General features: G+C 38.6%; 1 protein-coding gene across 5 annotated transcripts in view; it reads right to left on the bottom strand.

Annotated features, from left to right (window-relative positions):
- The window catches only part of LOC149263138 (MADS-box protein JOINTLESS-like), a 459,590-nt gene extending 444,074 nt beyond the window's left edge, over window positions 1-15,516 (bottom strand). For 2 of the 5 annotated variants that reach the window (XM_089387204.1, XM_089387207.1), the window contains exon 1: window positions 14,880-15,513. In XM_089387204.1, coding sequence (XP_089243330.1) covers window positions 14,880-15,064 — 185 coding nt within the window. In that variant the 5' untranslated portion in view covers window positions 15,065-15,513. Of the gene's footprint in view, window positions 1-14,879 lie in introns of all 5 variants that reach the window. The other 3 variants (XM_089387205.1, XM_089387210.1, XM_089387197.1) reach the window with 3 other exon arrangements.
- Between the last annotated feature and the right edge of the window lie 224 nt (window positions 15,517-15,740).

Below are 15,740 nucleotides of genomic sequence, written 5' to 3'. Positions count from 1 at the left end.
ATCGACACAAATCCTCCACTTACCATTTTTCTTGGGAATTAACACTAAAGGAGAGACCCACTCATTGTCGGAGATAGGGTAAATGAATCCTGCATCTAGCAGTTTTTGCAGTTCTTCTTTGACTATATCTTTAAGAGCTGGATTCATCCTCCTTTATGGTTGCTAGATCAGCTTGCAACCTTCTCTGATGTATATGTGGTGAGTACAAATTGAGGGGTGTACTCCCTTCATTTCCTTGTAACTCCAAGCGAAGGCTTCTAGGTTTTCTCTCAACATGTGGCATAGCTTTTCCTCTTCAAGAGCAAAAAGAGATGGATTAATTTTCAAAGTTTTCTATGGGCCGAATTCTATAGTTTTGACACGGAGTGGGTTGGAATCGGCCAAGAATAAGTCAATTGGATGATTGTTCTGGGTTTCTCTTACTTCTTCTAATGGTAACGAACTAGGAGTTGGACTTTGGAGCAGGTGTTCAATTAAGTCATCCTCATCTTGTTGTCCTCCTCCTATGGTTGCTTCCAAAGCATAAAGTTGGGCTGAATAAATGTCATCTTCTTCCTCCTCCTCCAACCATAAAGGTAAATCATGCTCTAGAGAAGGTTGAGCAGGAGTGTATAGGACTAACTGTTTGGACATATGCCCGTTCTTGATGGTCATATTCCCAGCTTTGCATCTAATGTAAGCATCGGTTGTGGCCAACCATGGCCTCCCAAGGATGAGAGGGTAACCAGTAAGCTTAGCTTTAGGCTAGAGAACTTGAAAATTTGCAGGTTACTCCCAGGAGTTAATGGAGACCATCACATCCTCCACAATTCCCTCAGGGGTGACTATGGAACGGTTTGCAAGTTGCAAAACTGTTGTGGTCTTCCTCAATGACCCTTGGAGGTTGAGCTTGAGCATGGTGTCCTTGGTCATCACATTAATGGCAGCCCCAAGATCAATCAGAGTGTGGGGGACGATGGTGCCATTGATGTGCACATCTACTACAAGGCTTCCAGGGTCCAAATATTTCGGACATATTACCTTCCCCAGTATTAAGTCGGATAGTTGCCCAATGACATTAATGGTAGGGGCATCCCTTTTTCTTCTTCCTGGATGCTTGAAGCATTTCTCCTTAATCAACTTATTGTAAATGGGAACATCTTTTATTGCCTGGAGAAGGGGGATCTTTACACAGATTTTTCAATTCTCCCAGAAGTTCAACTTCTTTTGGGGTAGGCTGGAGTGGTTGGGCTAATCTCTTAGGAAAGGGTGGATTTACTTTAGGGTTTCTTTTCTCTCTTTCTTCCTCAACCTCCCTATGTGGAGAGGGAGGTTGGTTATCCAAGACAATTCTCCCAGATCTTAGGTTGATCTCCTGGATTTCTATAGCATAAGCTGGGTATGATGTCTCTGCACTGTATATACTTGTTGAGCCTGCCTATTGTTTGGATTCGGATTTGACTGGGCAGGCATCTAGGGTTGCTTGGGTGGAGCAGAGTGTAGGAGTTGTGGTTGGGTAGGTGGTGGAGGCAATAGAGCTAGATCATTGTTGTATTGGGGCTTCCACCCCTCGAGTGGGGCATTCCACTGAGGTTGTGGCCAAACATAAGGTTGAAATGACTAGTTGGCTGGCTGGGAATGATATTGAGATGCATAGGACCAAGGAGGGGGTGTAGACCAAAAAGAATGAGTAGGTGGTCCCCAAGAAGATATAGTTGTGGTTTGGTTGGGGTTGTAATATACATGGGATGACCCTTGCATACCCTGCTAGTATGGTCTAGGCCCAGGAGGTCTCCTTTGGTTGATGTAGCAAAGCTACTCAGTGACCCCTTCAGCTCCTTGGTATACAGCTGTGAGTCCGGGTAAAGAAGGGAACTTGTCTGTGGAGTGGTTTTCTTCACAGACCGAGCAAATCTCAGTGCAGTTCAATGGACATTCATTCCTGGGATGCCTCCTAGTGCATCTAGGACAAAAGATGGCCAAGGCTCTCTTTGCTTCCTCTTGCTTCCTTTTGATGTTCATGGTATCCAATTGCAAGGCAAGGGTTTGCAGCATATCACTTTTGAAATCTTCCAGCATATTTCCAATTTCACCTTTGATGGATGAGTTGGAAGATGATGTACTGGCCTAAGGTTGACTACTCCTACCCTTTTTTCTAGCTGCCCTAGAATGGTTTCTAAAGACAGTCTTGATATCCTCATAAGGTAATTGGTAGATATCTCCTCCTGCTAACAAATGTAAGGTATCCAGAATATCTTCCCTTACTCCTCTGAGCACAACCAACTTTAGTGACTCGGGGTCAAGTGTGCACCTGGCCCTTTTGTAATTGAGCTGGAATCTTTTTTTGTGGTCTTCTAAGGATTCATCCTAGCCCATGGTCATCCTAAAAATCTCTTCTTTAGTATCCTTTGATCTACAGTAGTCCCGATATTTTTTGTTAAGATCCTACTACATCTAAGCCCAAGTTGTGATGCTATCTCCAGGTAGACCCATGAACCAACACAATGTTGCATCCTTGAGGGTAGATAGAAACAGTTTTAACTTTTTCTCATTAGCTGTATAGTATTAGGTTCGGCATATAACAACAAACTCAAATAGGATAGTGTCGAGGCCCTCTGTGGTCAGGCCATGGAAATGAGGTAGGGCAGAGGGGCTTATATTCTTCATCATGGTGTCCCCATTGGTTTCCCTGATGGGGAAGACACCCTCAACTCTCTCTCTATTCTCTCTGTCATTTCGGTTTTCAGCCATTGGTTCAGTAGGAATGGGTTCCTCTCCTTCTTCTTCTTCCCCTGTAGGTTCTTCAAATATGTCAGGTTGCTCACCTAAAGGTTCCTCCAGTTCACAGCAACCAAAGAAGAGAGAAGGTTGGCTATTGGATGCAGTGGGTGTATTTGACAAGAATTTCCCTACATTGTCCCCATTCCTACGAGGCATGAAAGGAAATGTTTTTGGGTTGAATTTTATAATATTTTTTAATCTGGAAGGTACTTTGCAGAAATGAAATTGCTGATTGAATGAAAACAATTGACAGAGAAAAAGTTACTTTCTAAATTGAAATTCTACTTGCAGAATGCAAAGGAAAGCAGATAATGACAACTGAAAGAAAGGAAGCTACTAAATTACTTTTGCAGAAATAAACTAATGGCAGAAAATTGAAGACTAGAAATAGAAGAAAAGAAAGCAATAATCACATTCTAATCAGACACCTCCCCAGCAACGACGCCAAAAAGTGATGAGTGTCAGTATTGCAGCAAGGATGCTGCAACTCCTGGGCTACCAGCTTTACTTATCAACCCGGGGTTCGTACAAACTTGGAGGTGATGGTGCTATATGCACGAGTAAAAGTGAAGATCCTGCCTGTTGTCACTGTTCACCTGGCAAGAGACCGCAGGGGTTCCAAGCCAAACTTCTATAGAGTCAGAAGAAGCTTAATCAACAATAATGAAAAAAACAACATGTAATACTAAATCACGCCATATCCTAATCAACCATTTAAATAGCTATGCTAAGCAGAATTGCTAAATCAACACTAACTTAATGATGCTATCTAAGTTACAGAAGTAAAGAGCATCAAACCATATTAATGTGTAAGCAAGGAAACTAAACTAATTCTGTTTTCATTTTTTGTTTTTGTTTTTGGTGTTTGCGATGATCGGACAGTGTTGGAGTCTGATTGAATAACCAAATCAAAGCTCAAAAGTGGCAGTGTTTAAATGATATGCAGAACAAAGTTTAGGAAGGAGTAAAGCCGAAGAGCAATCAAAGATCGAAATCAATGGAACGGAGATGTAATGAAGCAGCAGTGCATAGGAACCATTAGATCAATCGGATCAACGAACAGGACTAACAGAAGATGAGTGGCAGAGATCTTATTACAGGAGATTAAGTGAATATATGGATGGATCGATCAACGAACAAGATCAATGAAAGATGAGCAGCAAAGATCTTATTGTGGAGATTAAGTGAATAGATGGATAGATCGATCAATGAACAGGATTAACGAAAGATAAGCGTCGAAGATCTTATCGCGGAGATTAAGTGAATAGATGGATGGATCGATCAACGAACATGATTAACGAAAGATGAGCGGCGAAGATCTTATCGGGGAGATTAAGTGAATAGATGGATGGATCATATCAAGTCACGTGTTGGCAGAAGGGTGGAAAACATGCGGAATGATGGAGCGATCTTCATAGGTGGTAAGCAGTTTCTCGCGCACCCTCAAAGCAGTAAACGAAATTTCTACATTTTACGCGATTAGCCTAAGTGGATGACACATAGCATGGGAAAACCACTTTTCTCGCGTACTCTCGGTCGTGCAAGAATCCACGTGAGATTGCGCGATAGCCGTTGGATCAAGCGAGACAGATCGACGACGGAGATTTGCCAAGCTCGTTGGCGAGCGGGTGACGCTATAGCCGTTGGATCAAGTAAGGCAGATCGATGGTGGAGATTTGGAGCACATAAAGTCAAACGTTGAAATGAATACGTCGTCTATGTGACACGCAATTTAACGGTGATTGATCAAGTTTGTTGTGGATTGGAAGGTAAGGAAATCTACGGGTATAATCCGATTAAGACATAATTTATTAGCTTCTGCTTGAGCATTTCGTGTTGAAGGAAATGATAATATGCATGAGATCTTATTACAGAAAGAGAGTGATGGAAAAAGATGACGATAAAATGAACCAAGTACTGAATCAAGATGACAAACTCCAAAGCTCATGCAAGAACTAGAAATCTGTGTTTTTGGGGTTGCTGAAGGGTCTCTTCCTCAAGTCATGGTCCCAGAGGGAGGAGGTGAGGCCGAGACACCTACTGACAACCTTATGGTGATCTTTTTCTCCTTGCTAACCTGCTAATTGAAAGAAGGCACAAATGGAAGCAAACTAAAATACAACCAATCTACGCTACACTGCTGTAATGGAAATGCAGCTACTTAAGAAAATGAATGATTAAACCATGAATCTACGCTAGCATACATGTACAATAAAGAGGAACCTTAGCTGTTAGGGTTGGGCCCTAACCCAAGAGCTTCAGCCCTCTAAGTTAACTCAGTGCTGGCTCAAAACAAAACTCATTCTTATTATGAAAACAATGGATTACATCAAAAAATTGTCACAAGTCTTGCAGCTCGAAAATAGAGTAAAGTTTTACAATCAAAAATCTGAATCCTACTGAGGTCCTAGGCCTCTCTACTTATACGTCTAAAGTCTCCAATGACTTCCTTAAAATTAGGGAGGCTCGGCTCCCAAACTCGAGATAAACTGGTGCTTTAACTTTCACTTGCTCGGCTGCCTTCTAGTCCTCATGATTTGGCTATTTGCACTCCGAGCTAATGGAGGAATATTCGAATGGAGGGGTAGTAAATGAGAAGGATTTACCTCCTATAATTCCTCTCCCTTGTCCCATTTGAGTTTTGGCCAAAGTCTTTGCCAAAATTCCTTGCTTTTATCCTTTAATCCTGCATTAAATACCAATTAGACCACAAAGAAAAATATCCAACTCTAACTCATCTCATAAACAAAATATAATCAAAAGTATGCAATAAGTTGTGAGAATAGTTGGTTTGACTAATCTAGGAGGTGAATTAAGGCCCATATAATTACCCAATGATGAGGCTCATTCATTTGCTTGTTGATCAACTTTTTTAATTGGTTTCTGCATGGACGCTTTGTCCTTAAGGCGTTTCTCTGGATGAAGCCTACAACATGTGGCTCTTTGATGACCATCTCTATTGCAATGACTACAGAAAGTCTTCTTCCTCCATATCTGCTTAATGTGCTTCTTCTCCTACTGTGGAGAAGGCCTTTCACGCCTCATCCTTTTTCATGTTGTCATTCTCTTCTAGCACTCAGCAAATAGATGGTTATGTAAACCAAAAAAACTACATGTTTTTCTATGCCATGATTTATGTTCATTATTAACAACATGATTGTAATCGAAATGAACATTTGAACATTAAGACTTGTTATACTTTCCTTGGCTGTATCTGGTGTAATTATGGCGATGAGAGCTTGCGTCAACTCATTCTCTGCAATGGGCATGGCCATGGGATGATGGTGATGTGTTCCCATCATTCTCTTTCCTCGACGATTTCAACAATGTCATGGAAGTTTCTGACACCTTTGAGAATTCGCCTTTAGTGTATCCCAAACCTGCAAATCAAGATCTTTGCATGAACCCCAATGGTTGAGTCATGCCTTGGCCATTAACACCAAGTCCTCCTCCTTTGTACCCCATCTTGGTAAGGAGTCTCATGCGATTTCCTGTAATTGGTGCCTCCACATTTCCAAGAGAAATAACATCATTTGAAGATGAAACTGAAGAACGATCACAATTGTTTACCTCAGTTATTGATTCTGAAACAAGTGATTAGGGTTTCTCTAAGCCTTGGTTGTTCTTCAACTTCTCCAAGGCCTCTGCAGTGGCTTGTAGTTGAAGTTGCAGTCTCTAGTTTTCCTCTTTCTCTTCTTGTAGAAGCCTCTTTAGTTCAGCATGCTCTGCTTGAAGACTCTAGTCATTGCGCTTCAATTCTTCTAGGGCCTCTTTCGTGGCTCACAGCTGAAGTTGCAATCATTGCTTCTCCTGCTTCTCTTCTCGTAGAAGCATATTCAATTCAACGTTATCTTGAAGGATCTAGTTGATCTCCTCATTCGAATGATGAGAAGACGATGAAGGCAATGAATGTACATTGGAAGGTGTGGATGGAGCATCATTCTCTACTATTTCTTTCTTTTGCTCCTCATAAGCTTCATATATTATGTCCACCATTTTGGACATCCTTAGGAAGGCCTCGTACATTTCTTTTCCATCCTCCATTGTTGCACGTTCAGTCATACACGCTCGCAATTCACATCAGCGAGAAGACCGCCCTGATACCAAACTTGATCTAGGATCCTTCAACTACTGAAATTATCCAAGATCTTTTACTTTTGTGATGTTGTTAGAATTGCATTTTAAAGAGCATAAAAGAACCACATGTGATGCTTAAACAAGAGGAAACATGACAATGATCAACAAGTAAAAACATGAGACATTTGATAACGGAATTCGTCCAGTGTGGACTACGTATCCGGGCCTAGTGTCAAGATGGTGGAGGCCACTTCATATACTATTGGAAATGACGATGATATACATGGAAAACTCTTTGCCATAGAAAGGACATACACGCTCAAACAAGAGTTGCTTGTCTCTCCACGAGACATTCCGCATACAAGAATTCTCACTCAAGAAGGCTTCCTCTTAGCATGACAACTTAACATGATCTCACACAATGTGGCAATGAGTATCCCTTTCACATAGTTACGCAGGGATCTCAACAACAATACATAGCAGTACAAGCTAAATGCATCTCACATAATGTGGCAAAAGCGATCCCACAACATAACATCAAGCAGGGATCTCAAAGCATAATACATCGTCTCAACAATTATGAAGGAAAACATGACATGACTGATTCATGTACCTACACCTCAAAATTGGCCAAGAAATGGAAGGCTCAGCTGAAAAACTAACTGCACCACTAAATTTCTATTGTCGAGATGTGTAAAATCAACTATCCATTTATCGAATTTCGACACCGTCAAAATCTAGGCCTTTAGGAATCTTTTAGATTCCCCGTGATTCTCCAAAGATTTCATTCTCTGGGTTGACTGGAGATCTGCAACTCAGATTAGAAAGATGATCTCACCATCATGATCCTTGCGAGATTCTGAGACTTTTGAGTATAAAGTTGGATGCATTCTGATTCTGGTGAATTTCAGCCTCCAAGGAATCTGGAAGATTCCCTCAAGATTCTTCAAAACTCCTTCTCTGTTGGGAATCTGCAAATCTCCTGATCAAATGGTGATTCTGATTTCACCATCGCGTTCCCTGTGAAATTCCGGTTAAAATCACTGTAAACTTCATATCATTCTGAGAAAATGAAAATTTACCTCCTCGGAGAATCTTCGGGCATCAAACAATACTTTGTCTCAAAATACGTGCCATCATTCTGCCCCCTGGAATTATGTCATGGTTTCGCAAAATTATGGTTCCAAAAGTTCATGGTTTCGTCGCACCGTTCCACCTCAAAACGCTCCGTTGCTCACCCGTTCGGTCGTTGCTTTCCCCGTGCAAAAGAATGGCAAAGGATTAAATACTTAGGTGCTGGCAAACTTAACAAAGTCATGGCCATTGGCCTAGCGGCTAAGTTGGGTGAATGGTTGATGAGGGGTCGGGGGATCAAATCCCGCCCCATTTAAAATCAACGCATATATCCTCTTAGCGTGAATTTCGGTGGTGCGTTTGCATTTTTTGGTTGTCGCACTGTGTTGTGGTGGTTATGAGACCGCCTGGTGGAGGCTAGCCATGTGGGTCAGGCGAGTTCGAGCCCCGCTGGTCTCGACTATTGACTAGGGTGGCGTGGGCCAAGGGGCAGGGTTCCCGATCAGCCAGACCCCGACCCCATATTTGTATGGTTGTTGTTTTGTGGAGCAGGGGTGGTGGGGGTGACAACTCGCCCCCCATGTTTTTATATTTGTTTTGTTTTAAATAACAACTAATTCATTTTTTGTCGATTTAGGGGTTATTGGGCAAACTAACAAATGCACAAATTTTCCCGCTCTTGGGAACTTAGTTGCCAGGCCCTGGTGTCAGTCAAATTGTAGAACCCTTAAACCTAGCCCACTTCCAACTTTGAACACAACTTTGACTTGCTCTAACTTCCTCATACACGCTCAGATTTGAGTGTTGTTCACAACGTTAGAATCAGGGCAACAAGAATGTTATATACCTAGGGGGGATAATATGGGGTACCAAGGGAGGTACCCAAAGTAATAATGTAATAATGGGATGGGCCATAGTAATAAATAAGGTGGTTAACCCACATCATGTAAGGGACCACAAGGAGTTAATAATAATGTAATGGGCCCATGGTATTAGTTGATGGTATGAGGGAACCATGGTAATGACTCATGGTATTGTATGTATGAGGCCTATATAGAGGCTAGAGACTCCACTTGGGAAAAAGAGAAGGATTATTGTATGAACAGGCATATGGTTTGTGGAGTGTTCTCCTTCCTTAAGGAGTGAATGTATGGTGTTGCCCTACCTTAAGGGTTTGATCAATAAAGAAGCTTTTCTATCTATTTCTCTCTTATTGTTTCTGGGTTTATTTCCATTATCATATATTTCTGGGTTAGATCTACAACAATTGGTATCAGAGCACTTTCTTGGGCACAACTGTGGAGAATTTTTTTTTTTTTTTGCAGGGATTTTGGGTGGCGAATTTGCAGATCGGATCTGTACGTTTTGTTGCAAGATCTGCAAAATCTAATTATAGATATGTATTCTTTGCGAAAAAATAGCCGATTTCAAAAAAAAAAATCGGTTGAATCAGAGTCTGGATGAAGGAGATATCGCTGATTTAAAAATCAGTGGGGTTGCAGACAATTTTCAGGGCAGCAAGTTTGCGGCGCAGATCTAGACATCCTGGTGCAAGATCTACAAAACATAATTGTATATCTGAATTGTTTGAGAAAAACTACCCAATTTCAAAAAAAAAATCAGTCGAATCGGAGTCCGGATGAGGGAGATATCGCTGATTTAAAATCAGCTCTTTTTTGCAGAAATTTTGGTACAGCGGGAGAGTTGCAGCGCAGATCTAGAATTCTAGTGCCTGGATCAGGATTTCTATCACATGGGCAGATGCAGAATGGTTGCTCCATTTCCAAAAACAGGTTATAATAGAGATTCTGAGCAATATTGACGAAACTGTGACAATTACAAATTTTCTCCAAGTAAGTGAATTTTTTCTTCATGGCGACTCTATATTTTACAGGAAAAGATGATGGTCCTACTATTGAAGAATGCATACAAAGATACAAGTCCACATATGGGTCATTTTGGAAGTTTCAAATGCTGTCTAATATGAGAGGCGAGGCTCAAAAATGGAATTTATTACTTGACTACGAGCGGTTGAACAAAATTTCAGATGCAGAATTTGAAAAAGTCTTTTTGGACAAATGGTCTCGGGCTAGGAAAAAGGAGAATGAAACACATAAAGGGTTAATTCCTACTGGTATATCCTTATTGCAGATTCATGGATTGATTCAGAAAGAGAAGATCATTGTTTCTATCAATCCTAGTTGTAAACATAATTTTATCAGTGTTAATTTGGCAAAAAAATTGCAAGTCCCAACAAAACAAATTGAACATACATAGGTTGATGATAAGGATGTTCAAATTTATAAGAATTTGAAGCTTTCTATGGATAAGTATGTGTTTCATGGTGATTTTTATGCTTCAGATATGAATAACAGGGATGTTGTTTTGGGATACCCTTGGATGGAATTAGTGGGTACTATCAATATTAATGTACAAAAGAAATTCTTGAAGCTCTGGTATAAAAAGAAGAAAATTACATTACAGGATATTTCCATTAATAAACAGGTAGAGTCTAAGGAGGCTGAAGCAGAAGATGTTCCAGGGAATGACATATCAGATGATGAGCAGTTGATGGTCAACAATCAAACACAAACAGAGGCTGAAGACGAAAAGGTAATAGGTGCTGACACATCTGAGGAGGGCTCAGTGGTTGAAATCATATTGAAAAAGAAGACACCACAACAGGCACCACAGCAGGGTGAAGTAAAGAAAAAGCCATCGTGGATTAAAACTTCAACATATCATCACCCCGCAAGACAACCATCAAGATGGCAACCAATTAGCCACATGGACAACAACCCCCGCACGACAGATCGAGAGGGGAGAAGATCCACCTACTACACATCCACACAGAAGAGCTACCACAGTCAACTTCCATCTCAAGCGAGCGACGCACCAGCGAGATCGAAGGTTCACCTTTCTCTTGGATGGCTAGATGCACGTGCATGGTACCAGTGGACTACTCTTTTGAGTAGATCTTATTATTTGTGTTCTTCTCATGTTTCGAGGATGAAACATGCTTAGGGGGGTGGAATGTTATATACCTAGGGGAGATAATATGGGGTACCAAGGGAGGTACCCAAGGTAATAATGTAATAATGGGATGGGCCATAGTAATAAATAAGGTGGTTAACCCACATCATGTAAGGGACCACAAGTAGTTAATAATAATGTAATGAGTCCATGGTATTAGTTGATGGTATGAGGGAACCATGGTAATGACCCATGGTATTGTATGTATGAGGCCTATATAGAGGCTAGAGACTCCACTTGGGAAAAAGAGAAGGATTATTGTATAAACAGGCATATGGCTTGTGGAGTGTTCTCCTTCCTTAAGGAGTAAATGTATGGTGTTGCCCTACCTTAAGGGTTTGATCAATAAAGAAGCTTTTCTATATATTTCTCTCTTATTGTTTCTGGGTTTATTTCCATTATCATATATTTCTGGGTTAGATATTCATTTTTTGTCGATTTAGGGGTTATTGGGCAAACTAACAAATGCACAAATTTTCCCGCTCTTGGGAACTTAGTTGCCACGCCCTGGTGTCAGTCAAATTGTAGAACCCTTAAACCTAGCCCACTTCCAACTTTGAACACAACTTTGACTTGCTCTAACTTCCTCATACACGCTCAGATTTGAGTGTTGTTCACAACGTTAGAATCAGGGCAACAAGAACTTCGATCTGATGTTGAGTTTGTTGCAATTTGACCACTTCGAATTTTGAACCATTTATGAGCCCTCTTGGACTTCTACATGTGCCTGGAACCACCTGGATCAATTGAAGCATATGGAACCTCCTGGGGAATAAAATCCTTCTCAATCTTGGCCTAAAGAATCTCATTGTGATTGGTGACTTATGCCTTCTCATTGAGCAAATGATCAAAGGCACCATACCTCAGAATGTTGACCTCAGTAAAATTGTGATTTGTATCCAACACCATCTAAATTATCTTGAGAAGATCTCCTTCTATCATGTCCTCAGGGAGAACAATTTCCAAGCACATTTGCTAGCAAACTGTGCATGTCAACGCCCCCAAGGTCAAGCTAGAGTGAATACAGAGGTAATCATCTTGCATATCCTCTAAAAGGAACTTTGATCACATGCAATCATGTCCACTGATATGTTTTCCTCGGGAAAAGAAACCACGATCATCAAAATCAACAGTGTGCACATCAGCCCTTGCTAAGCATTCTGTGAAATCGAAACACCATGTCTACATTGAAGATTCCAAAGTCATTGTTAGGGTTGATAATTTCCACCACAAGAAACTCAAAGAAGCGATTGAAATTGAGAGTCATGCCAAAACCTCAATAGGGATGATGGCTGGAAATTAAGTAAAAGTTGGATTCTAGCTCTCTCCTCTTGACCCTTCATCCCCTCCCTCTCATTTCCCCTTTCCGTTCTTGCTGGATCTCCCTACCCACCTTCTAGTTTTCCCCCCTAGATCATGCCTTAATTTTCTTTAATTTCTTTGTTTGCTATCGAAGTATATCTCTGATCTAATATTATCTTTTGCCTTCCTCCTTTTTAATGTGATTAGTTTTCCTCCTTCCTATTATAGTATTTTATTTTATATATTAAAAAGAAAATAATAGATTAAAATTATTATATCTTATTAATCAATATATTGTATTATAAGTGAATTTAAATATTAAGATAAGAATTTTTAATATTATTAATCTCTATAATATCAATAATAATAGAAATACCATCGGTTCATCATTAGCCATCCTCCATTTTTATGTGATTAGTTTTCCTTCTTCCATTCTTAGTCTTTTTATTTTATTAAAATTATTATCATAGAAAGAATTATATTAAAATAATGTACTTAATAGTATTATTAATCTCTATAATAGTATTATTAATCTTCATAATAATATTATACCATCGGTACATTATTGATAGGATTTAATATTACAGTCCCTCTATAAGATTATAATAATAATTAATAATATTAAATTATTAATAAATTAAATACTATTCCAATCAATAAAAGATAGGGTCAGACCCTAACACATTACACTATTTAAACTAACTATTTATAGATGACATTACTATTAAACATTTAACTTATGATTTCTAAATAATATTACTTCATAACAACTAGTTTCTATTACTATAAGTCAAACCCTAACAAACTATATTATTAATTATCTTTAGACAACATTATTACAATAGTTAATATTAATTAGCTCTAAAAATTAATATTTAATTCTAATATTCCATTTATAATATCGAAATTTAATATTTATTTGTTACACAACAACTATTTTATAACTAACTTTAATTTTATCATTTTAAAATATCGAAACTAAATATTTATTTGTTACATAACAAGTAACCTAACGTCTATTTCCCAACGGGTATTTTCCAACAGCAAACTCTGGGTCGTGATGCATCCTTGCTATGATCTATTGATTTCTCAACTTGTCCTGAAGATGAGCCACATTAGTTGGTTTGAACGCCAACCAAATCCTAACAATATCAACATTATGGATCACAACAATCTTAGACCTAATATAATGATAAATTGTTTTAATGTCATTAACCATAAAAGATAGAATTTCGATATAATTTACTATATCATTTTCAATTATGCTTTTTGTGAAGCTACATAAACTCAATTTATTTGGTTATAAATATAAAAAATTGATATAATACAAATCCATCATGTATATTGGTTACTATAATATAATAGATTAATTATATATATATATATATATATATATATATATATATTCGCAATTGGTTAGTTTTTCACTAGTAAGATACATCTAATACATTCTAAGGGCTTAAGCATGTCTCTTTCACATAAACAAATGAATTTGTGAATCTAGAATATCTTTCGCTAGTAAAATACACATGATACACAAGTGTGTATGTATGTCTTTTCCACATACACAAATGAATTTACAAATTCACAAGATTTAAACATCAAAACTCTTCACACATAATACTTTTACCCTGCAAAGTAACTAATATATTTTTAATTATCATTTAAGAATTTAGAATATTTTTCACTAATAAAATACACATGATACAGTATGTTTTTTCCACATACACAAATGAATTTATGAATTCAGAAGATTTAAATATAAACCTCTTCACACATAATACTTTTACCCTGCAAACTAATATAATTTTAATTATCATGTAAGTATTAATTAAAAATAAAATCAAATTTAAATCAACATTATGCATTCTGTATAGAACATTAAAGTCTAAACATACTAAATGTTTTGAAGCATTACCCATCAGCAATTGTACATTCTACTACACTATATTCTCATATAGTGCTCTGATATTTCACTGTTTATCACCTTGCTATTCTCTCTACAAAGATTCTATCTTGAAACTGGATTTATGTTAAAATATTCATTGGTCCTGTTCCTTGAATCCACCCAGATGCGTAAGTACTGGCAAGAGATTACACATTTCTGGAAGTATGGTCATAAGGCTGGAATCTCAAGAAATCGGAATAAAGAATCGCCATGCTTTTTTTTCCTCTCAGGAAAGATCCAAAACTCTTTAAAAACATAGTCAACTAATTCTATGCCAAAAATGGATTTATGGGTATGATAAATTACTGTTCAAAATTTTCCTCGGTCTTAGTCCTTGAACCAATTCAGATTACACAGTATATATCAGACAAAGATTATCAACATAGTCCTTCTGTACTGAGAGATTACTGTTTCAGGTCACATATTATTAAGCCTAAATGTGTGTGTGTTTTTTAAGGTTGTTCACTTTATTAATTTGGTACTGGTTAGGTTCAAGAAAAACATCTACTTACCACATACACATGATTTCTAGTACAGTATGGTGTACCTCGAATGTCAAATTAAGGGTTTGGAAAACACATAACCAACTACATATATATTCCTTGCAGCTGTCTGTTTTCTCTATGGAGACTATGAATTAGAATCAGAAGAAGGAAGAAAATGGGAGTAATGTTTTAATGAGTACCTGCAGCTGCTGGAGTAGTCGTATAGTTTCCCATTGGAAGAAAAAACGAGGAGGGCTACATCAGCTTCACATAGAACCGATAGCTCCCGAGCTTTTTCGAACAGTCCCCTCCGCCTCTTCGAGAATGTGAGCTGCCTGGCCGAAGAGTCGGCTATTCTCTTAATCTCTATTTTCTTTTGGCCCATCTCATTCTAATCTGAGGTTACAACAGGAGGCAAGATCTCTCGCGAATAGCATACAAATCACAGACACGGAATTTGAAAAAGTTCCTCACCAAATCCAGAAGCCTACAGCAAGATTAAAAGGCGGGAAAACCCGGTTCGTCGAGAACCCAAATATCAAGCGACAGAATCATCCTGATTCCTCCGGAACAATCGATGGCACACTTTCACTTTCTGACAGACAGCACATATAGGGAAATTAAGTCTAAAGCACATGCAGGGGATAAGTTTTTTGCAGTACAGTACTGTGGTCCCTGACAATGAGATGTAAAACAGGCTGCCCTGCCAATAGGCTGACTCCAAATCTCTCGAAGGGCTGCTATTCCACCGATCATAATAAAACAGGGCGGCCTGATTGCTGTTTACGGTTTGACTGATTGTTATGAGGGAAAAATCCGTATACAGATACAGTGGCAGAAATCCGAATAGAATCCATCCAAGTTCACATCGGATGGACCCGTACAGTTTGGTGCTTGCCATACTACCTTTTTTATCCGAAAAAGTTTCAACGAGCATGAAATTCATATTTTTTTTTTAATGTCGGGTATATTTTTACTTTAGTTTTTATTATTTTATATAAGACTAATTAGCATTGGGTTATTATATCTTAAAATTATTTTTGTTTAGCTAAGAGCTAGTT

This window comes from Pinus tabuliformis, chromosome 6 (assembly GCF_031772625.1).
Source record: "Pinus tabuliformis cultivar Carrire ecotype Pingquan chromosome 6, CPIR1, whole genome shotgun sequence".
Taxonomy (NCBI): domain Eukaryota; kingdom Viridiplantae; phylum Streptophyta; class Pinopsida; order Pinales; family Pinaceae; genus Pinus; species Pinus tabuliformis.
The sequence above is the reverse complement of the archived record's forward strand: the minus strand, read 5'-3'. Positions and strand labels throughout refer to the sequence as shown.